This window comes from Papio anubis, chromosome 10 (assembly GCF_008728515.1).
Source record: "Papio anubis isolate 15944 chromosome 10, Panubis1.0, whole genome shotgun sequence".
NCBI classification, from domain to species: Eukaryota; Metazoa; Chordata; class Mammalia; order Primates; family Cercopithecidae; genus Papio; species Papio anubis.
In genome coordinates, this window is record NC_044985.1 from 42,502,255 (window position 1) to 42,527,044 (window position 24,790).

At 41.1% G+C, this 24,790-nt stretch overlaps 1 protein-coding gene across 2 annotated transcripts in view; it reads left to right on the forward strand.

Moving 5' to 3' along the window:
- The first annotated feature begins 864 nt into the window (after positions 1–864).
- Positions 865–24,790, forward strand: part of DAPL1 (death associated protein like 1) — a 31,306-nt gene continuing 7,380 nt past the window's right edge. Inside the window, exons 1-4 of one of the 2 annotated variants that reach the window (XM_003907513.4) lie at positions 907–1,147; positions 10,288–10,375; positions 13,043–13,103; positions 21,431–21,716. In XM_003907513.4, the coding sequence (XP_003907562.1) occupies positions 1,090–1,147; positions 10,288–10,375; positions 13,043–13,103; positions 21,431–21,547 (324 nt within the window). In that variant the 5' untranslated portion in view covers positions 907–1,089 and the 3' untranslated portion in view covers positions 21,548–21,716. Of the gene's footprint in view, positions 1,148–10,287; positions 10,376–13,042; positions 13,104–21,430; positions 21,717–24,790 lie in introns of those variants that run through there. The other variant, XM_021923640.1, reaches the window with a different exon arrangement.

Consider the following 24,790-nt stretch of genomic DNA (forward strand, 5'->3'; position numbering starts at 1 on the left):
ATATCTTTATTTTGTAAAGTTTTGTTTGAATCTTTTGCCCATTTTTAATTGGGTTGCCTGCTTTCTTATTATTGACTTGTAAGAATTCTTTATATATTCTAAATGTCAGCACTTCATCAGAAATGTATTTTACAGATATTTTCTCCCAGTTTGTAGCTCGTTTTTATTTTCTTAACAGGGTTTTTTGAAGAGAAGACAACAGATCTTTAAGTTGTTTTTTAACTGTACTGAAGAACAAAGAAATTTTTGTAAGTGTCTGCCACATGCTCAACTTTTATTGGCACTGGAATTACAATAATGTCTAAGCTTAAAGTTGTATTTTTCCTTTTTAACAAAATTGGCATTGATTGGTTTCTTGTCTACTTTTTCACTATCATATCATTAATATTTCTACATCATTAACTATTATTTGAAAACATGATTGTAAGGTATACTCTCACAGCGAGGTCTTGATTCATCTTAACTATCCCTCTGTATTCGGAAATGTTTATGTTGATTCCCATCAATATTTTAAAAAGAAAAGAAGCATATGATTACCATCCTTGCACGGGTATCTCTGTATACATTTCCAATTACTTTCTTAGTATAAATGCTTATAACTGCAAAAACTGGGACAGAGGCACAAGACTTTGCTCTATACCTGTCTCTTTAGAAAAACTGCAGATATCCTGAAGCAGAGAACTTGTCTTGCCCTCCTTGCCATGCTGGAATATGACAAAAGCCTGTTACATTGCAGGTGCACTATACACACTTGAGGGATCAACAGTTGGAGAGAAAAAGAATTCCACTGAACTCCATCCTCTCCCTTTCCTCCTGTGGAAAAAAAAAAAAAAAAGAATATCCTGTCTCTTGTAGACATCTATCTTGCCTTCCCAGATGAAGGGAAGAAGAAAGTTTTCTTCTAAGAGAAAACTTGCCAAGGAGATGCAGGTTTCCCAGAGAGCTGGATGACAAGCCCTGTTGCTGCTCAGCAATGCCCTTAAGGGGCCCTGCCCCCTGCCTGTATAAAGCTGGGTGCGGTAGTGGGACAGCCACAGCTGGCATTCGGCCTCCAGAGCACCAGCACTGGCACTGGCACTGGCACGCGCTATGGCAAATGAAGTGCAAGACCTGCTCTCCCCCCGGAAAGGGGGACATCCTCCCGCAGGTAGGCTGCCACCTGCCCTCAGTCCTGCAGGCTGTTGCTGCACCCCTCTTCCACCAGTGCCTTCCACGGAGCACCCCAACAGACTGAAGCTTCTCTGCCTACCTAGTATTACTTTAGCTCCATAGAGCCCGACTTCCTCCTGTGCCTTTGATCCTTCTTGGCTTGTGTGTAAAGCCACCTGGGGATTTGTCAGACCCCCCAGTGGGTTAAAACCTAATTACCTATGGGAGTGTATGGATTTGGTGCTTGTGGAAAGGCATAGGTAGAGAGGCTGTACCTTTCCTCCCTTGAGGCAGTGTTCCTTTCCTGGGGCGCTGGCTGTAGGTTAGCAGTGACACATCCACACCAGGAAGATGATTTGCTACCATGGAAACCTTTCTCTTTAGAGGTTCCAGCTGTAAGACTCAGTCTCCCCAAGATGCCTGTACATCATCTGACTTCCTACCCAGGCGAAGTGGCTTCTGCACAGAGGACAACAATCATGTTTCTTTCTCCCTCCTCAGGCTTTGGGGATGTAGCTTACCTGTCAACAAGCTGAGAAGTACTTTTAAATAAAGACACAGGTCTTGAGGAGGCTGACTGGAAAAGGTAGCTGTCAAGGTGTTTGCAAAGCATCTAGAGTTGTCTCTTTTTTTTTTTAATTTATGCTATCTATATTGACTCTCTGGAATATGGAAATTAGTTGTATTGTACTTAACCATATGTTCATATAGGTTGGCTGAGGTGTACAGGCCTATTTTTAGTCAGTTTTATATTCTTCCAACTGCCTTCTTTCTTTTTTACTGAAGAAAGACCTCAAAAGCTTGATTGCTTTGTTCTTGCCTTTCTCCATTTACAAAACATATTTACTATCTAATTCTCTGGCACCTCTAGGCCATGGTTATTTTAATAATCTTTGCTGCAGAGGGTGATGGCAGTATCGTCTTCACAGAGAGTCAAAATATAACATTGTTTTGGTGGCTTTCTGGCAGGTAGCCTAGCCAAAAAGAGTCCAGATTTTTACTACTCATTCTGAGTTTCCAGTTCTAGACATCTCGCTCTGATCTCCTCTAGCAGATTACTGACATTTTATATTTGTAATCAAACGTAGCAGTATTTAACATTACCTATATTTAAAGTTAATGATGTTAGCTATTAGTCTGGAAGTATATATGCAAGTCATTGAAGAGAGGCTCCTTGCATAGACAAAGACAAAAGAAAAAAGAACTCCATTCTCATTATGTCATTTCCACTCCAATCCTTCATAAAATGTCTAAGCTGAAACCTGTTTGCTAAGCAACATTTACACACAAAGAACACAGACATAAACTTAACCAAATGAAAGTTTGAAGGAAACCACCGGGAACTTTCTGTCCCCACCACTAATGATTGCTAATTACTCTGTGTACATAGCACACCATGACTCCATTAAGCATGCCACAATGCCTCTGGCATGACAATTAATTATTATGAACTGTGACACTACAGATAAGAGGTTTTGGATAATTAGAATGGAGATGAAGGCAGACTTTTGCCTCCCCACTGAGCACAAGGGAACAAAGAAGTGTCATCCTTCAGCCTATCTTGCCACTAATTTTAAGTCTGAATCTGTTTGTGGTGGTGCAAAATTTTATTTATGGAACAAAAACAAGAGCCAAAATTCTATTAATTTTTCACTTGATTTTTATAAGCAAAATACAGATCCCTAAAAATGGGAAGACAAGGTGACTTGGTGGGGAGGGTGGGACATACATAGCCTTTGGAATCAGACAGACCTGGGTTCGGACCTTGATTTCATTTCCCATCTTCGAGCCTGAGTTTCCTCATCTCTGAAACAGGATGCAATAAATAACATCTATTTAGTAAGTTTGTTGTAATGATTAAAAGAGATCACCTCTGTAAAGTACCTGGCACCTGAATGTTAGCCCCCTTAAAATGCAGGCTGGTAGAACACATTACTATCAAAAGAAATTATCCTCCCCAATTTCAAGACATCCTGATGCTGGAGCGGCATTAGACACTACTGCAGTAGTTGGAACAGAAGAAAACTGCAATGGAAAAAAAGTGTGCCTATCCCGTCACAGTTAAAAATGAAATCACTCAGCTGGCACAGTAGCTCGCACCTGTAATCCCAGCACTTTGGGAGGCCAAGGCGGGTAGATCACCTGAGGTCAGGAGTTCAAGACCAGCTTGGCCAATATGGTGAAACCCAATCTCTACTAAAAATACAAAAATTAGCCAGGTATGGTGGCATGAGCCTGTAATCCCAGCTACTTGGGAGGCTGAGGCAGGAGAATCACTTGAATCCGGGAGGCAGAGGTTGTGGTGAGCCAATATCACGCCACTGCACTCCAGCCTGGGCAACAAGAGCAAGGCTCTGTCAAAAAAAAAAAAAAAGACTCAGAAGTCAGCTAGCTGCATCTCTTTCCTACCTATATATGGAGCACTCAGTGGTTTTGTTTTAACGTATATTAATATAATATATTGCACCTCTGTTAGCCCTGGCTATATATTTATGCTATGAAACGAGACTACATAAAACACAAGGTGGCCTGAGCTCCAGTAAGCAGAGCATGGAATTTTCTGCTTTCTTGATTTGTCTCACTCTCACTTTTGGAAGAACCCCATTATATGAACAGCAGCACCAAAAATGTGTGAGTAGAAGGTGATCCCAGGAAGCCAGATATATGATGAATAGAAAGAGCAGTGGTTCACGACTTTTTCTACATTTCCTGCACTTTTTAATTGGGGCTAAGCCAAATGAATCAGAGCCATGAGAGGGGTTACCGCTGAATCCCTAAAGAGAATATGTTTTATAACTCATTAAAGAGGGAAGGAAGTTGGAGGGGGAGTATGTCCAATTGTAAAACTAATGCAGAAAATGGGGGACCACCATAAACTGGGTATGGACCACGGTCATTTGAAAACCCTCAGACACTCCAAAGGCTTGAGTCTCTTAATTCCATCTGCTCAAGTCAACTTGTGGGCATTGGAACAGGACAGAACCATGAGGTTAGAAGAGAGAGGCTGTGAGATTCGGCTCCTCCTGCCCCAGGGGACAGGGATTTGAGGACTGCAAGAACAGCTGCCATTCGCTCAATGCTGGCTGCACCTGGCACAGCAGAGACTTCTAGACGTGGCAACAGCCCTGCAGAGGGGTGATGTTTCACAGAGGAGCAAACGGAGACTCAGTGAGATTGAGGGACTTGCCGAAAGCCACACAGCTAGTGAGCCCTCTTGCTCTAAAGCCTTTTCTGTTTGCTCCACAACCTTCTCTTGATGAGGGTTTTGGGGGTCTTGATTGGCAGCCTAAAATTTCCTGATAAATTAACCGTGAATACAAAGTAAGCATTTTTTTTTTTTTTTTTGATACGGAGTCTCGCTCTTTTGCCCAGGCTGGAGTACAGTGGCCAGATCTCGGCTCACTGCAAGCTCCGCCTCCAGGTTCACACCATTCTCCTGCCTCAGCCTCCCGAGTAGCTGGAACTACAGGCGCCCGCCACCTCGCCCGGCTAATTTTTTGTATTTTTAGTAGAGACGGGGTTTCACCGTGTTAGCCAGGATGGTCTCAATCTCCTGACCTCATGATCCACCCACCTCAGCCTCCCAAAGTGCTGGGATTATAGGCGTGAGCCACCGCACCCAGCCCAAAGTAAGCATTTTGCAAATATCTAAACTTTTCATTAAACCTTCAAATAGATGTTCTCATTCACAAGGCAGAGTTTGCACAAACCTTTGTGCTTTTCAGCTTTTTCACATACATTGTCCATGTATTTGTGAAGGAAAAAGCCTAATTTTTTGCAGGCTTATGTTTATCTTCACTACTCTCTACCAAAAAGTGTGAAAAAGATTGGAAAATCTTAAGTGGAAAATTATTATTTAGAATTCTAAACTAAATGATGTATTTTCAAAAATTTATAAACCACAAAAGGAGTCACAAGAGTGTAATTCTCGTGCAGAGATGGGAAAGAAAAGCTTCATTTTCCCCACATAAATTTAGGTTTTCTAGTGAAATTATCTAAAAGAGCATCTCCCTTTTTTACATTGTCTATCTGTAGTTCATCTTCATTATTGAAAGGACTGAAAGTCTTACTTTACGTATTTGTACTCAAAATTCTGTTAAAATGTTAAATCAGTTCATATTTTACTTTGCCCAATTCCAACTGATCTTTCTCCAAAGGTTCAAAAGGCAGGATAGTCCCAAATATGGAGTTACATAAAGAATTTCAAACTTAAATGGATTGATTTGGATACAGTGAAACTTTGAAAAGTTCTCTTGAGTCAGAGGTATCCAGTATAAGCAAAATGAGCAAGAACCTGATTGTGTTACATTGTAAATAATGGCTTGTCTAGACCCCAGGAGATCATTGTGATCACTGTTCCAGCAGAGATTTTAAGATGACCCTCTCACAAACTGACTCCACCTGGTCCAGTCACCCCAGTGTAATGAGAGCCCAAATCTATATCAGTGCATCCATCTGTAGTCTAGGATATTATCTTCTGTTTCTTTCTAGTATACATAGATGACTGAGTAAGATTAGCTACCAGAACAAGTTTGGTACAAGAACCGTGTTCTGGAAATCCAATGTGTGGTTCCCTTATGCTTCCTAAATTGCTGAATTAGAGCCCACAGCCCTATGACAGAGAGGATTTAAAGACTGCTGGATGGAAGTAGGAATCTTATGGGGAGGATATTTTCTTCTTCCCCCTAAAATGTCTACCTTATTGTTCCTAAGGATGAAGAGCTCCCATGTTTATGGTTTAGCTGGGTGTGGTGGCACGCACCTGTAGTCCCAGCTACTCGGGAGGCTGAAGCAGGAGAATCGCTTGAACTCAGGAGGCGGAGCTTGCAGTGAGCCGAGATCGCTCCACAGCACTCTATCCTGGTGACAGAGAGAGACTCCGCCTAAAAAAAAATTTATTTTGGCATTTATTTCTTTGTTCAATGCCTTATGTTCTTTCCAAAGGGAAAGAAGTGATGGATTTTTTTTTTTAGAGGTAGATGAAAAGAGTTGAAATTATAATAAGGACTTTATAATAAATATAATCTAGTTCAACTTCCACTGAATTTCCCAAAGTTCTCCTAAGGTGTTCATGACAAGAGAACTTCTTTCCTTTGCTTTAATATATTGAGGTACAAAAAACTCATTATTGTATTAGGCAATCTATTTCACATTGAATGACACAAGCTGTTACAAGTAGCCAGATTCTACCTTTCTGGAACTCTTAGTCTTTGATCTTCGTTCTCGCCTCTGGAACCACATAAAATAAATATAAGTAATAATTAGTAATTAGTAAGTGCCTACCATGCACCAGGTTCTTATGTCACCTCTATTTTCTGACAGCAATAGTCAGTATTATTCCCTATTGAAGGACGTGGAGACTGAGTCTGAGAGCAGTTTTAAGTGTCTTGCTCACAGTCACAGAGCTTAGGAGGAGCAGAGTTGTCCAACCCTACATAACATTTCCTCATCAGTAAATTGCTCCTCTGCCCTCATGACAGCCCTTCAGATCTTTGAAGATGATTCCCTAAGCTATCTTGAGTCTTTACTTCTTCAGGAGTTATCTTACCAGATTCCCTAGTTCCTCATGTAGCATACCTGCCTTCACTCTGGTCACTCTCCTCTGAAGATTCCCAGATTGTCAATGTCCTTCTAAATGAGTGGTACAGAACTCAATATTCCAAAGGTCTTCTTTTTAAAAATAAAAAATAAAAAATAAAATAAAATAAAAGAGGAATCTCACTCTGTCACCCAGGCCCGAGTGCAGTGGTACGAGTGGTGTGATCTCAGCTCACTGCAACCTCCGCCTCCCAGGTTCAAGCAATTCTCCTGTCTCAGCCTCCCAAATAGTGGCTGGGACTACAGGCAACCGCCATCACACCCGGCCAATTTTTGTATTTTTAGTAGAGACAGGGTTTCGCCCTTCTGGTCAGACTGGTCTCGAACTCCTCACCTCAGGTGATCCACCTGCCTTGGCCTCCCAAAGTGCTGGGATTACAGGTGTGAGCCATCATGCCCAGCCAGGTCTTCTCATCTTTAACTAAAACAATTTTGCTTCTATAGTTGGTGATAATAATTAGTCCAGGCAGAAGAAAATGTGTAGGAATAATAGCATCAGGGAAAGCAAAAGGAACACTAACAAGAAAATAATTACAGCACACCATATATAAAAGGCACTTGTCATAGGGAGAATGAAAAATACTGTTGGGAGGTGTATCAAAGGCCCTAGAGCTCTTATTTGATTCTTCTTATCACCAAACAACAGAGCTATGAGCAGACACCATCTCCCATACAGAGGCACACACTCCTCAAACATTCTTTGGGAAAAAGCCCAACCCTTGATTTATTTCACCTGTGTTCCGCGGCTATTCAGAAATGTTTCCATATAATTTCATTTTGTTGCTGATTACTTTGTATGCCATATGTGTATATAAATAACTTATATATATATATAAAGAATGTATATATATAAATTAAAGCAGATAATGTATAAAGATAGCATTTTCTGAGGCTTATATATAAAAATCAATATTGTTTTAAACTTGGTAATTCAAATGACCAAATGGAGTTTATTCCATGAATGTAGGAATGGTTAAATAGTAAAACATCAGATCTCCTTAGTGATACAAAACCCATAAGAGATTGACAAGGTCACATAAAAACACCAAATTTCTCACTGGCAAAAACATTATCAATAAAGCCAAAAAGCAGTAACTGGTACAATGTAATATTTTATATTTGAAATGTATTTCACGGAATAAAAGCTCCTATACATCAATAAGAAAAAGGTAGGAAAAAGACTAACAATCCAATTGTAAAGGACAAAAGATTTGAACAGCTTACAGAAAAGGAAATGCAAATGTCTTCTAAAACACAGAACCAAGCTCAACCTTTAATAAAAAATGAGAAATGAGAATTAAAACAGTGAGATACCTTTATCTATTTTGTAACTTATTGGCTGACAAAACCAAACACTTTGTAGCTTTCATTGTTAACAGGGGTATGGAGGAACAATCACTGTCATTGTGGCTGGTGAGATTCTAAACTGGTGCAACCTCCGCTAAGGGCAATTTGGCAAGATTTAACTAAATTCCAGACACGCATACTCTTAAGAACTAACAAGATCACCTTTAGGAATTTCCCCTACAGGTATACTTGTATTTGTGCAAAATTATATATCTAAAACTGTTAGGAGAGCAAGAGACCAAAAGAGCCAGAGTTACACCATTTTAAAATCACCTCCATCTTAGAATGAGCGAGGCACATTCCTTGCCAGTCACAACCCCATGGTGCTAAGATGTTTACAGCTGAGGAAACAGCTTGGTAATGCCTGCAAGAACAAACTCTTACAACCACAGAAAGTCCAGATGTGCCAATACCCATAACAATAATGCTTTCAAGATAATAACAGTTACGCTTTGATGTACTCGCACACCAACCAAATGTCAAGGATGGTTTTCTTTACATCAGTAGAATAATAAATCTTGTCATGTTGTCTGCTCACCTGCATGTTGTCACAATTTAGTCTTTACATAGACAAGGCCCCTATATAAGAAAAACTGAAAAACATTGTTTGTGCACTCGCTTTCTGAGGACACCCTACTCTGTAATGTTTCTAATAAACTTACTTCACTGAGCTCTGTGATTCGCCTTGAATTTCTTCCTGTGCAAGATCCAAGAACCCTTTTTTGGAGTCTGGATCAAGACACCTCTTTCTGGTAACAAAAGGATATTCATTGCAGCATTGTTTGTGATAGCAGTAGATTAGAAACACATGAAATGTCCAACATTAGGGAACTGGTTAAGTAAACACAGGGTGTTCATATAATAAAATGCTAAAGCAGATGTTAAAAAAGAAAATCACATAAATGATATATAGAGATATAGATGTAGATGTAAATATAGATATGGAACTTTCTCTAAAATACGTGATTAAGTGAAGAAAATAAACAAGATGTAGAGCAATGTGTACCTTATGCTACCATTTTTATAAAAAATAAAACCTAAGTGTATGTGTAGAATAACTGTGGATGAAGACACAGGAAGCTTATAACATTAGCAGTATCTTGGAAGATAATCTAGGAAGTTGGAAAATAATGGTAGGAGGGAGACTGCAGACCTTTTTACGGCTTTTGAATGTTGTGCCTTATGCAGATAACATAACCAAGATGATAAATTAAGTAATAATTGTAAAGAACAATGATGAAGTCAGTTCACAAGGGCACAGAGAAATACAAAAGATTTTCTTTATTTTTCACTTTATTGGACCACAGTTTTAGAAAATCGCCAATCTGGCATTTTCATAAAAAGAATTAACAGGCTCAAACAAATCAATGTCCATTTAGCTTTTTCTCATTTGAGCTTGTCAGATTTTAGATGTGCAAATTTCCTGGGAACAGAAAAAAAGCATTTGCTTTGACTTGCTATCTGAAATGGGTTGTTCCTTTTCAAAAGTTGATTTCATCTGACATTGTTAAACACTTGAATTGCTGTTAGGTCATCTGTAGCCTAATTAACATTAATTGATCACTTGAATGGCAGGATTATTAGTGCAGTTTAATTACTCATTAGAACATCTGAGCTTGGCCCACTCTGGAGGTTTGGGGTCTGGATGGAAGGTGGGTATCTGGTAGACTCAGAACCACCTCTGTTGAGTTAAATGCCTTTTATCGCTGTGTGCCCTGACTTTTGGCTCATTTCTCAGAATCTGGCTTTTGAAAGCTTCGGTTAGAAAAAGAAAAATGCAAGCCACGCACAACTTTAATCTGGTGGGAAAACAGAGGGTCACATTGTAATTGTCGGTTGCTATTGTGGGGAATGTAATTGGTTTGATAATAAGAAAAAATGTTTTTCAGTGAAATGCCTGAGGGAGTATGTTGTTATTCTCTTCCCTAAATCTAAGGTGTAACCTTCTGCTTTTTCAGCCTTGGTTCCACTTCTCTGAGCATAAACAAGTAGCTCTCAGCCCTTCCTCCACCCACACCTGGTTTGTCAATAAAATATATATATTTTTCTTTTATTGTGTTGTTTTATACAAAAGTTTAGATCTTTAAAAAAAAAGTTCAAAAATTATTTTCAAATCTAAAGTCATACCTTTAATAACAAAGCAAGCCTTCTCTCACTATTCTAACTTCCTTGCTGATTTTTATCTGTTTGTAGTAAAAGCTGGAGGAATGAGAATTTCCAAAAAACAAGAAATTGGTGCCTTGGAGAGACATACCAAAAAAACCGGATTCGAGAAAACAAGGTAGGGACTCTTAATTTTTCTCCATCACCTTGAGTTTTGAATGACTGTGCCTCCAGGAGTTATTTTAGGACAAACCAAGGCTTCCTGTGCCTTTGGAGGCCGCCAGAGAAGGGGGTGGGGTTAGAGGGTGTGATCTGTGGTGACTTAGGGTGAGGGGTGGGGAAGTTAGGCGGCTACCCTCTGGAGGGCTCCCATCACCACCCCCACCCATTCTCCTCCTCTCTGTGTCCAGCCCAGCGGCTTTGCACTTAATAGGCACGGTCCTAAATGCATCCAAACCTGACACCAATCCTTTTATCCTATTTTCAGATCAGCCTTTAAAATATTGTTCCTAGGTTGGCCCTGTTTTCATAATACGCTTTCTGCTGAAGTAAATGTCCTGAATTAAAAATAAATGTCTTTTTTGTTTTAAATCCATCACTGAATTATTTAGAAAGTAATGGCCACTATATTTGGCACAGCTGGAAGGCACCTAGGTACCGAGCAGCCTCCCCCCTGCTCCTTCCGCCATAAACTTGACGCCTGCGCTGTTCTCAGAACTCAGCCGAGAGCTGTGGGCTGGATCAGGAACGCACATGGCCCAACCACTCTAGGCATTGGGTAAGGAAAGCCAGAGCATTTCAAAAACCAAGAAACATGCAGAACTGGTTCTTTCTGAGGAGTGTTTCAAAGACTATTAATTTTGAAATAGTTTCCACAGATCAGTTGATGAGTAATTCAAAAGGAGCTGAGTAGAGGATGCTCCAGGCACCTCCATGAGAGTTAAATCATCTCAGAAAGAGAATGGAAATAGACTATGGCACGTCTTTGTTTTCTATAAAATTATTTTTAAGTCACTTAAAGATTTCTTCCTAATTTCTGGGAAGACATTTTTTGAGGATTTGCCTCCCTCCACTTTAGAATGAAATGCTGATTTGCCGCATTAGCAGCCAGTCATTTGTTACTGCTGTATCAGAAACTAACCATCACATGACAAGAGGGAAGCTGTATGTCGTCAAGGGTGGAGGTCACACGTTATTTATCTTCTGACCCAGCATCTAGGACAGTTCCTAGAATAGTGAGTGCATTCTGTAAATGATATCAGACTGCAATTGAATTGCAAGCTGATTAATTTTGAGAACTATTCATTCTGTATCCAAAACCTGACTCAAGCATGTGCCCTGCTGATTGTGACATTGGTTAACCTGCCTGAGCCAGGGGCCCAGGAACTAAAGCGTCTTGTCTTGGAAACGACTTACTAGTGGGCAGCCAAAGGACAGGTCATTCATTTCTCTGCATCTCAGAAAAATGGGGCTTACTATTAATTCTAACGTCCACTGAACAATGCAGGTAGGGGAGTTGGCTAGAGAGTAATAAGGTGGTGATTGGAATCTTCTTTAAAAACTCAATTGTTTTCTAATAGTCGTTAAATGACAGAAATTGGACTTTTACAGAACTTAAACAGCAAAAGATGGCTCTTGCCCTAAGTACCAGGGACAGAAACAGGTTATGTGGAGCTTGAAACCTACAGACTTTCAGGGCCATTTTAAAAGAAAAATAACCAAAAATGACCAATATGGAATGGGTAGGGCCCCTCCCAGGGCCTTGGGAGGAGCCACTGTGGTAGGAGACCCTGGAATTAAGTATCATCTCCACATGTATCCCCCTCTGCTATTTACATCTCCTAGCGGGGCATGTGCACAGGAGAGGAAAGCCTTGTTTTCATGGACAAACACTCCTTTTTATGTCATCTTAGAGAATAGCTTTTTAAAAATATGCTCTAGACTAGAATTTTCCAAACATCATCAATCCATATCCACTTCCTAATAGCTTCTACAACCAACACAAACCATCCAGAAAAAAAATACATGCCAAGTGCAGAGTTTCTTCAAGACATTGATATTGTACTGTAGATTCAGCCCTGATTGAAACACTCCTACAAAATAACTTGGCCTGAGAGAAAGAAGCCAGATGCAAAAGAGTACAAGCTGTAGATGGTTTATTTTATGAAGCACAAAAACAGTCAAAACCAGTCTTTGAGGCTATAAATCAGGGTAGCAGTTATCCTTAGGGACAGCTGGTTTGACTAGTAGTTTCAATTTTATTCAATCTATATGCTTATAGTATGTACATGTTTCTGTGTGTATATCATATTTCAATAAAAAGTTAAAAAAATAATAATAGCCAGGCATGGTGTCTCATGCTTGTAATCCCAGCACTTTGGGAAGCTGAAGTGGGTGGATCACCTGAGGTCAGGAGTTTGAGACCAGCCTGGCTAACATGGTGAAACCCCGTTTCTACTAAAAATACAAAAAATTAGCCAGGCATGATGGCACATGCCTGTAATCCCAGCTACTTGGGAGGCTGAGGCAGGAGAATCGCTTGAACCCAGGAGGCGGAGGTTGCAGTGAGCCGAGATTGCACCATTGCACTCCAGCCTGGGCAACAAGAGTGAAACTCCGTCTCAAAAACAAAAACAAAACAAAAAACCAATAATAATAACTTGGCCTGCAAAACTTGTTGTGTGTAGCACATAGGTACACAGAGGCAAAATCTGTGTCTTCTAGATGTTCCCAAGCAGAGTGAAAGCAAAAAAGGCCGGAGAGACAGTCCTCTGTATAAATCATGTGGCCTTTTCAGTGGGAAAAATTTTTAAGTCCTGTTCAAAGTTTCTTTTTATCTTCACAGCGCCATTGCAAATGTTGCCAAAATACAGACACTGGATGCCCTGAATGACGCGCTGGAGAAGGTGAGCCGTGGGCAAATCACATAACGCTCCAAGTCAGTCCGCCCAGCAGATCCGGCTGCATGGGTGAATGCGCGGATGACCACTGAAGTTTTTTCCAACCCAGGGGTTTTATGTCCTTGTGAAAGAATTTGTTCTCGGTCAGAGGAACACAAAGTGATTTGAGTGGGAGAAGCTGCATCTCTCAAATTCCTGAAGTGTCCATTTAATAAATCCTTTCCAAAATAAGATAAGAAAGCAGAAATTGTGATGCTGAATTTGCAGAATGGTACTTTGCTATCCCAAATATTTCTTGGAAACATTGGCATGTTTTTATAAAAGGCAGCCTGTGGAGTGGGGCTTCAGTAGTTTTTGACCTTCTTCCCTGCCCCTGTGTTCCTATAAGGAGATATTTGATTTGAGGAGAGGGTGGGTGGTAGAGGGCTGCATGGTCTAGGGTTGGAGGAAGGCTGGGCACCAGCTGGGTTTATCCAGTAAAGTCTGCTTATAAAGGTAGTTGACCAGGACTATTTTTATTTCTATATTCTGAATTCCTTCTTTTCTTTTTTTCCTTTTCTTTTTTTTTTTTTTTTTTTTTGATACGAACTTTGCTCTTTTTGCCCAGACTGGAGTACAATTGCGCGATCTCGGCTTTCACTGCAACCTCCACCTCCTGAGTTCAAGTGATTCTCCTGCCTCAGCCTCCCGAGTAGCTGGGATTACAGGCATGCACCACTACCTTCAGTTAATTTTGTATTTTTAATAGAGACAGGGTTTCACCATGTTGGCCAGGCTGGTCTCAAACTACTTACCTCAGGTGATCCACCCACCTCGACCTCCCAAAGTGCTGGGATTACAGGTGTGAGTCACTGCGCCCGGCCATATATCCTGAATTCCTGTTAGGTAGTTCTAGAAACTCAGAAAACTCTTACCAAGTAGACAGTGGTTTGATTTTCTGGATTCAAAAGTTTGTTTTCAAATTTTGTAGGTGAGCTGAGCGAGGGCCCTTATTCTATGTCTAGTAGGCAGGTATGTCACAGTCAAGGTAATATAGAGCCACTCTTTCTGCTACTGCCCTGTTTATGGAAGGGGTGGGATAAAGCATCCTCTGTAGAAGGAAGACTTGCTGTTGCAACCAAAATCAGATGCCTGAGGACCACCAGCTCAGCCTTTGAAAAAGATGAGTGCAGCTGGCCCCCAGGCCCCCCATTTGGCACTGGCTTCATCACCGTCTGTATTGCCTTGAGCAAGTTACTTATCCTGTAGTTCAGTTCCATGTGTGTACAATGGAGGTAAGGAAGAGTGCGCGGCTTATAGGGTTGTTATGTGGAGACAATGAGCTCACAGACAGGAAGGTATTGGAAGAGTCTCAGCACAGAGTAACCTCTTTGCACTGTGTTAGGGTTAGTAGCATTGGTTTTTATGACAGTGAAATAAGACAGCATATCTAAAGTCCATGTTGTACAAAGGTTAGATCTTGATGATGAGCCGTAGCTACCGAGCCTCCTCACATGGGAGCCTTGGTTCTGCACTCAGGTCAATTTAGGGTGAAGTCAGAAGTGACTCTCTGCCTTCCTGGCTTCAGAGGCAGGGCTGGTGCATGATACCCTGCCAGGGTAACACAAGCTGTCTGCTCCCACATCTTACATTCTCTTGCTCCTGCCCACTAAACACCTCTTCCTTGGGGCAAGAGAGTGCTCACAGTTGTAAGTGGAACTAGATAGAATAGACATGTTCCCCTAAAATATTTGTTAACTCAAAATAAAGTATTGAAAAGGAATGGTCAATAAAGGTTGGTCATGCTGTGTATTAGGTACGATGCCAGAGTTTACATTGTGTCCTTATAGACAGATGATATGCTTATGTCTTTGACATATCACTTCTTTATTTCAAAGGTAAAAAGAATAATCTCTTCCCTAAGTAACAATACTTAACAATAATAATCAGTTGTATTTGGAAACCATAAGAGAACATTGAGATGATGTGCTGTTAGAAATATTTTTAACAGGCCAGGCACAGTGGCTCACACCTGTAATCCCAGCACTTTGGGAGGCTGAGGCAGGTGGATCACAAGGTCAGGAGTTCAAGACCAGCCTGGCCAATATGGTAAAACCCCATCTCTACTAAAAATACAAAAATTAGCTGGGCATGGTGGTCCATGCGTATAGTCCCAGCTACTCGGGAGGCTGAGGCAGGAGAATTGCTCGAACCCGGGAGATGGAAGTTGCAGTGAGCCGAGATCACGCCACTGCACTCCAGCCTGGGCAACAGAGTGAGACTCCATCTCAAAAAAAAAAAGACAAGAAAAGAAAAGAAAAAGAAATATTTTTAACAGAAACTATACCTATTTTAAAAAATATACCTCTGTGCTCAGCTCAGTGTTTAGTGGAGTAGGACTGTGGCTAAGATTGTACAGGTTACTGGTTAAGAGAGCAGGTCCTGGCATCAGCCATAGGCTGCCCAGTTCCTGTGCTGGCTGTGTCTCTCACTAGCGTGTGCCCTGGGGCAGGTTTCTTCACTTTTTTGTGCTTTTCTTTTCTTATCTGTAAATGGGAATGTGAGTACTAGTATCTACTTCACAGGGACATGTTGAGAGTAAAACATAATACATGCACAGTGCTAGGACACTTAGCCCTCAGCAAGTGATATCTTCTGTTCCCAGGCCTGCATCCCATCATCACTTGGGAACTCAGGTAAAGTGTAAGGCACCAGCAACAAAAATAAGCTCCAAGAGTACTGTAAGGGACTACCTCAAAAACAAACATTGGTAGGATCCATGTGTTTCCCTATAGCTAAGAAAAATCCCACGGAATCCATCATTCAACCTGAAACCTAGTAAGATTTCACAATAAAGGTCAACCTGGGGTTGAGATCTGCTGACCACTAGATCTACTGAGATCACCAGTTGTGTGGGGCTGAGTAGGAGGGGTTGATTACAAATGACCAGAGGGAATTTGGGGGAATGATGGGACGGTTATTTATCTTGATTGTGGTTGTAGTCACAAACTGTATGTCCTTGTCAAGACTCATAAAGCAGCACACTAAAAAGGGTAAATTTTACTTTAGGTAAGTACTTTCATTTTAAAAACTGAATAGCCATGCTGCTATAAACTATACAGGGTGATTCAAAAAATATAAGAAATGATATATAAAAGATACAGAGATACAGGTATCTTTTAATACATTTGTCCTGCATTACAATGATTCTCCTCACAGTATGTGTTGCCACAGAGACCTGACAATATACAGTTGGTCAGAATAAATGCAGTGGCAGAATTGAGAGTCACATCCTCTGCATTTATTAATGTGTTCATGCCCTCAGTTACAATCGTGTCTAGTCCCAAGAACCCATGTTATTTCTCATACTTATTTTAAGAAATTAAGTCTCTAAAGCAACCCCTCTCTATAGGAACTCATCAACCATTCAACCATGGCAGGAAAATTCTCTCTGTATGTTATTCATCTCTGAATTCCTACTTTAAAATCAACATGGGGTTTAAGATTTTGGAGATTGAAAAATGATCTCCAAAGGGCTGGAATTGTGTAAATCAAAATGGGAAGCAGCCTAGAATCTACCCCAGTATTTCCCCACCTCTCCCCTCCACACAGACTGCTTTATCCCACCCTACCTCATTTCTCCTTTCCTCCCCGCTCTCCAGCCAGCCTTCCCCACCTCTTGAAGCCCTCAATATTAAGAGAATTCATGTTGCCCAGTGGCAGAACACATGACATGGTATTCCTGCAGAAAACAGGTTATGTAACCCAAAAGCTCTCTGGGCTAGAAATCTGGGAGACCTGGTCTTAGATCAAGTTCCACCCACTACTTAGAAGTTATTTGACCTTTTAGATGTCACGTAACTCCTCTGGGATTTGTGCTCATTCATTTACTTTTAAAAAATTATTTTAAGGCAGGGAGTGAACAAGAATGATTCTGCCAAATATATTAATCCTCTGGACAGCCATGGCAATTAAATTTGGCAATAGTTGTGAAACTTCTCAGACCATAAAAGTATCCAGTTAAAACATCCATAACGGGGTTGCGTTATGGTGTGGAGGGGGAATGCTGAAGCCTGGTTAAAGGTGGGGCTACTTTTTTCAAGCTGCCAGACTCTGGGTCACCACTGCCAAAGCCAGTGAGATGTATGTGAAATGGGATCCTGGGGGAGAGAAAACTATCAAAGGCTCTGCAGATTTTAAAAGGCTTCTCTTGTTCTGTAGATTACTATCACTGTAGGAGTATCCTTGAATTTCATTGACGAGAGCTGAATGTTTTGTTTTAAGCAGTTTGCTTAACAGGGTGTGGAAATTTAAGTGCCAACATTCGAGTTGGAAGTTAACACCCTGGAAAGATGAATGAAAGCACTGCCAGTCTGCTAACACCACCCAACTTCAGGCTCTAAAACAAAACCTGCAGCTGATTTGCTTGCATCTAGAATTTCAGGGCTCTAGTCATGAAGACCTCCATTACACTTCTTTTGCTTTTTCTCCTAAATGAAAAATATAGGTTCTGAGGTCACAGCTACCCAAGATGAAGGTAAATTCTCAATGTAGAAGTTTCTACTGATCCACTTTCTAAGTTCAATGTGTTGCCCCTGTAATGGAGCCACAGCAAGGCAGGATCCTTGTACATACATGGCTTTGAATTCTTTCTCTGGTGGAGTTACCCTGCATTCTCTTACCCTAATGAATGACACAAGAAACACCTTTCATTCTACAAATACTATCATTTTACAAAGACTAATGATGAAAATTCCACAGCTTCCCCAAAGTTAAAATGTCAGGCTAAAACACAGCTGGTTGTAGCTTATACTCTGGAAAGCTGTTTCTACTTATTTGTAGTTTAGACTTGAAAATAACCTTTTCCTATCTCCATTGATATAAAATCTACATCAAAGAATTAGTACATTGAGGAGCTGACCATTTTATTGACAGTTTCATCCATTCTGACGGAAGATTCTTTATAGACTCTCCACCCATAGCCCCAAGTCCTACATCAGGATGCCCCTGACTGAGGCAGGTAGGGAGATGAGAAGGAGAACTTTCCTTTTATCGTATTTTCATGTTGCTATGGAAATCCTGGTCCTGGAACCCCAAAACCTGTACACTTGTAGCTTAACAATTATGGGCAATTTGTCTATTAGCTTTGCCAGAATTATTCCTACTTTTTTCTCAATCCTGTTGATTTTCTTTTCTTCTCTCGAACTTTCCTAGATCAGTTCAAATGGCCAATGGGCCACAGGAGCTGACTTTGTTTCCCAAATATTCTAATCTGTGAAATTCGTCGTCTGGGAAGTAGTTGAGCAGTGCTTTTAGAACTCTGGTTGAATGCCTCAGTTAAAATGTAACTCTTAACACTTCTGTATTGCTGGTGGGAATGTAAAATGGTCCAGTTGCTGTGGGAAACAATATGGTGGTTCCTCAAAAGATAAATATAGAATTGCCATATCAGGCTGGACGCAGTGGCTCACAACTTGAATCCTAGCACTTTGGGAGGCTGAGGCAGGAGAATCGCTTGAGCCCAGTTCAAGACCAGCCTGGGCAACATAGAAAGACCTTGTCTCTACTAAAAATATAAAAAATTAGCCCAGCATGGTGGCACATGCCTGAGGTCCCAGTTACTCGGGAGGCTGAGGCAAGAGGACCACTTGAGCCAGGAGTTCAATGTTACAGGGAGCAGAGATCACACCCCTGCACTCCAGTCTGGGTGACAGAGCAAAACCTCAAAAAAAAAAAAAAAAAAAAAAAGAGAGAGAGAGAGAGAGAATTGCCATATGATCCAGCAATTCCACTTCTTCCAATATAATCTTCCCATATATTGGAAGAATTGAAAGTAGGGACTCAGAACAGATATTCCTACACCACTGTTCACAGCCACATCATTCACAATAGCCAAAAGGTGAAGAGATCCTAACCAAGTATTCATCAATGGATGAATGGATAGACAAAACGTGGTGTGTGTGTGTGTGTGTGTGTGTGTGTATATGTATATATAAAATGGAATTTTATTTAACCTTAGAAAAGAAGGAAATCCCGACACATCTGTAACATGGATGGACCTTGAAGACATTATGCTAAGTGAAATAAGCCAGACACAAAAGGACAAATATTGAATGATTCTACTTATGGGAGGTACCCAGAGTAGTCAGATTCATAGATATAGAAAGTAGAATGGTGGTTGCCAGGGGCTTGGAGGAGGAGGGAATGGAGAGTGATTGTTGAATTGGTTCCAAGTTTCAGTTTAGGATGATGAAAAGGTTCTAGAGGTGGATGGTGTTGATAGCTGTGCAATAATGTGAATGTATTTAGTGCCACTGGACTAACTGTACACACACTTTAAAATGGTTAAAATGGCAAGTTTTGTATATCTTAGCACAATTTTCTTTACATGCCCAAACAATGTAGCCCCTAAATTGTGGAGATCACCCTGGAGGTGATCAAATAACAAATTAGTGCCAAATTAAGCAGAAAATATCTTCGATCACTTATTGTAACACTACTCTCCTTTCCTTTTTCTTTTCCTACCTCCACCCATCATCTCTTTCACACTTAAGAACAACAATCAGCATGTGGCTTTCTTTGTTCCAGTCCCAGCTTGTCTTCTTACCCTACCTCACCTTGGCTAATTGCCCACATTTCTTTTATATCAGAGTTTTGTTTGTTTGTTTCCCTTCTCACCCCCTTTTACCTTCACTAACTTGTCAAATTTTTATTCCTACCTGCAATCTCTCAAATGTGATGTAAAACTAACCTGAAATAATTCATCTATTTTAGTTGAGACTAAAGGCACCGAGTCTGGAAGTAAACTACTGAAGTCAATGCCCTCTTAAATTTCCTTCTGGATCTAATGCTGAAAGAAAACCAAAGCAAAACAAAACATTCTGCCCTTAACACATTGTAAAATGAACATCATATGGTCTGATGATAACTGATCTGACAAAAAAAAAAAAAGTCATCAGGTCTTTTTTAGACTCTAATGCAACATTTATGATCAATATCTCAATTATGTTTTGTTTCCAACTGCTAGAATGTTGGCAGAGATAATCCTTGGGCTTAATTTTTGTATAACTTGTACCTGCTCATTATAAAAGAAAAAAAAATAGTACTGATAAATAAAGCAAAGAAATAGACCAGGCATTGCCTGTAATTCTATCCCCCAGAGGTAACCATTGCTAACACTTTAGTGTATATTCTGCCAGTGTGTTTAATTTTTTAAAACCAAGAAGAAAGGACTTTCTGGAGTCACATTTCAAATGAAAGGGACTGCTGTGTGCCTAGGGCCTGGGCAGAGACATTTGAGAAGAGATGTAAGGCACATATGTTTTCTCTCGCTTAGAAGAGCGCAAACAAACCATAAACAGTGTGATGGCTGGGGTCATGAACAGTTTTATCTCCCCTTTTATTTAGAGTGTCAAGGCAAGGGCATCTAAGTTCAATAGTGATAAGTTAAATTCCTACTGAGTTGAGGCATCCCTTCCTTGCTGGCCAAGGGAGGTTTCTTTAGGTACTTTTATAAATTGATGGGCTTGGAAACCAAGAACTAGTATGGCCCCAAAAGGTCACTGGGTCCAAATTCTCCTCCTAGGAAAACCATGTCTGAAGTGGTCAGCACCATTGGTCATGCTTTCTATCTTAAGTTATCATTAATGTAAATTCCACAAGGTCTCTGGGTTCCATATGAAATGTCTCTTATTGTCAAAAAGTCTCAGCCTGTGTTAATAAGTCTATTTAAGCTTATTTACTCACAGATGTCTTCTGTGGAGAAGACTAATCAGAACTTTTGTTCCCTGAGGCTAGTAAGCCATCCCTCAGCTTTCTCTTCACTGGGCTATTTAGATTGAACCATATGGAATGGCCAATATCACACCATTTTTTACCTTAAAAATAGCAAATGTACATACTTAGACCTAATAAATAATCCTAACTCTTCTTAACTTATTTCAGAGGTTCTTTATTTCTTTTGACAATTGAGGAGTTTTTCGTCCCCCCTCTGGACCTTCTCCAATGTCTCTGTAGCCTTCCTAGAATTCAGTGATTCATAGATGCATACTAGTGCCAGAATAATTGCTAACACCACAGAGAACTGTTGCAGACATACTTAACCATTCCCACTTTTTAAAATGTCAATTGGAATTTTTTAAAGTTAAAGACAGTAAATGAGAGAAGACCCAGGTTAAAACATACTCCCATCGGTTTAGGGTTAGAAATAGTACGGGGAAAAAAAAGAGATATTATCAAATAAATAAACAAAATTATGAGATTCCCTTGACCAACGATATCACTTTCTACTAGTTTAATATTTCATGACCAAGAAGATCCAATATGCCTATTTTTTCTTCTCTTCTCACCTTTAGCTCAACCATAAATTTCCAGCAACAGTGCACATGGCGCATCAAAAACCCGCACCTGCTCTGGAAAAGGTTGTTCCACTGAAAAGGATCTACATTATTCAGCAGCCTCGAAAATGTTAAGCCTGGATTTAAAACACAGCCGTCTGGCCAGCTGCCTCAAACATCTGACAGCTTAGCAAAAAGGGCCAAAGCTTTCCATAGGCATGCTGCACTTGCTTGGTAAATTAAACAGCTTTTGTATCTTCCCCTTTGACTTTAGGTAATAAAGCATCCAAACCTGTAAATCTAACACATCCCTGTGCCTCTTTTTGGTCCAGGTCAGAATCCCATTGATGTTTGCATGTGTAATTCTGTAGACTAAGTGAAGCATCCAGAATACCTGACTGTTCCATCCACCTCCCTGCATAAGCACTCTTCTTGACACTGACCCTGAATTGTTCCACCCTCATTGAGTTCTCCTTGAAGGCAGAGGTTAGAGAGGAGTAGACTGGGCTTGGAAAAGGCCAATATCTAATGCAAACATAAGAAGTGACTCTTCTCGGTTTGTTTGTCTAAGGGTGTTCAAGTTTTCACTTGAGGTAAAATGTCTTTTCCAGTTTCCCACATAAGTACATAGTTTGTTTTCAAGTCTTAATGTGGGAAAATGAAAAATTAAATTGATTACAAACATATTATTTTCTGCCAAGCAATCAAGGACAGAAGGTGGAATTATAGCTTCAGTGGGAGAGTTGCTCAGGGCCTCCCAGAAAGCTCCAGAATAGGACATCGTGATTAGGCTACAGAAGTTATTTTCACTGGAGGTGGGGTGGGAAAGAGAGTATTGCCATAACTAAGCTTGCACTAGCTCTTCTCCCCTCTACCACACACACACACATACACACACACACACACACACACTTTTCATGAATTCACACGTAAACAGTCAAGGGCATCCTCAGGTGACAGCTGGGGACCTCCATATCCTTTCCTCACAGAGGTTGGCTGTCACTCACTGCTTCACCATTCTGCACCTCCAGTTGAGAATGCTATTGGAGCACTAGCCCTTCTCTTTACCCAGGGAAGGGTGCCAGCACTTCAGTCCTTGATTGAACAGGTTGACAACTCTTGGAGTATGACCTGGTGCTGAACCTGTCTCTGATTCTTGGAAACAAGAGGCACTGGCTAATGCCCACTTGGATGTGGGGATGCATCCACCTCCTCCCCTCCATTTTTTGGCTCTTTTTCGGGAATAAGAGAATTGCTAGAGACAATAGCAGGCCTTCAGGCAATGCCAGCATGAATCAGTAAGACAGTTATTACCACCTCATTTTGGCTTAGCTCAGTTTCCAGTCCTCTGGGACTGTTGTTAGATATATCCCAGGAAGATAACTGTTGTGAGGAAAATGGATGAAGTTCAAGGTCAGCCACTGTTTTCCAAGGGGACAGTAACACAGACCAGATGGTGGGTACAGGTTGGAACATTAGACTAACATTCAGGAGACGGAGATGCTACTACTGATTCTTACTGGTTCTGCAACCTTAAGCAAGCCACTCAACCTTTCCAATCCTTGCCAAATGGGCACAATAACACCTGACTCCCCAACTGAACCCTTTCAGTGTTGCATGCTGCAAAGAAGATAAAATGACTACTGAGATTGGTAAAAGCTAATTAAAGAGTAGTGGTGAGAGCAAAATGGTGCTGGGATGCCTATCCTAGAAGCTGCCAGAACTAGAGTAATAGTAGAACTCTATTAAGCTGAGACTAGAACAGGAAATTCAGAGAAAAGCTGAAGATTTGGGACTGGATGGAGGCAGGAAGGAAACTTGGGGAGGGGGTAATAAGAGAAATGAGAAACACAGATGGTGGCACTGCTAGATCTGCCTTTCTTTAGGGTGATGTGAGGGCCAGCCACCCAAAGGAAGTGAGACAGGAGGAAGGGTACCATTTTCTCTGTCTGGAGACGAGGGATGTACTGTGGGGGAAGGGAAGCTGCTCGAAGGGAGCCTATGCAGTGAGGACCCACGCATGAACTTAGGTCTACAATTATAGTCATTTAAATCACTAAGTCACAGGAAGTCAGAAGTTTGGTACGAGCTTCAGATCTGAAAGGAAATTGGAATTCCCTTAGCTAATGTAGCAGCAGAAGAAGGTCCAGGAGAGAATTCTGTGGTGATATGGAGGCATGTGCAAGAGCTGCCCACTGTCCCTCCTGAGGAAGACAGCCCAGCGTGGATGTGCTGTGGCTCTGCTCAGAGGCCCTCAGCCATGGGTCATGGGCCCAGCAAAGGCCATGACAAGGAGAAGGGGCTGCCGTGGGCTGGGAATCCACTGGCAGATAACTTTCTTCAGCTCATTTGAGTTCCGTTCACCAGATTCTATGCTAGGCACTGGGACATGAAGATGAATGAGACACAGCCCCTGTCCACCAGGATCTCTCAGACCAAAGGGAAATGGGCACCCAACGAATCAATAACAAGAGAGAGTATAGATGCAGCTTGGTGGGGGCCGGGGTCATGCTGTGGATGAGGCTCAAGAACTCACCCGAAGGTCACGTGCAGGCCAAAAAAATCCATGGTGGCTGTGGAGACCAATAACTCATGTGTGGATCTTTAATAAACAGACATTCCCTAAGCTTATTACGAAATCTTCAAACATACACAAAAGTTGAGTGAATATTATATTGAACCCTCACGTACCGATCACAGGGCTTCAACAACGTGGGCCATCTTGGTTTGGCCACAGCATCCGGCTGCCTACTTCTTTGCTGTTTTCCCTCTCTCCTTCTGGGTTACTTTAGAGTGAGGCCTAAACCTCATATCATTTCATCTAGAGACACTTCAGTACGTTATCTCCAAAAGACAAGCCCTCATGTGCTTGCGCTCTCTCTCTCTCATCTCTTTCTCCTTCTGTAAACTGAATTTTCACCAAGATTGAGGAGAATCTTTCCCCACAGAAGGGAGATCGGCATTGCTAGCTATGTTAGGCACAACAGCCAACACAAACAGAAGACCCCCCGCGGAGCCAGGACCACTGAGAGAGCAGGTAGAGTTCGGACAGTAGATGATGAAGCTGGCCTTCAGGTCCAAGGAGGGAACCAGGAAACACGAAGTTGCTGAGGGCAAACAACAGGAAGAAAATGACAGGCAAAACTAGGTCTTGCCAAGGAAAAAGATGTAGAGAACACTTAGAAATAGCTATTTCTGAGATCACTCAAAAAAACATACAGTAAGAGAGGAACAAAGGATGATAAATTATTGACAGGAAAAACTAAAATCAATTTATCCAACAAACACTTGCCAGGTTTCTCCTGTGTGATAGACTTCGTTTAGATAGATGCCAAGTCAAGCAATATACGCCTGGCATTTGACATGTCGTGTTTTATC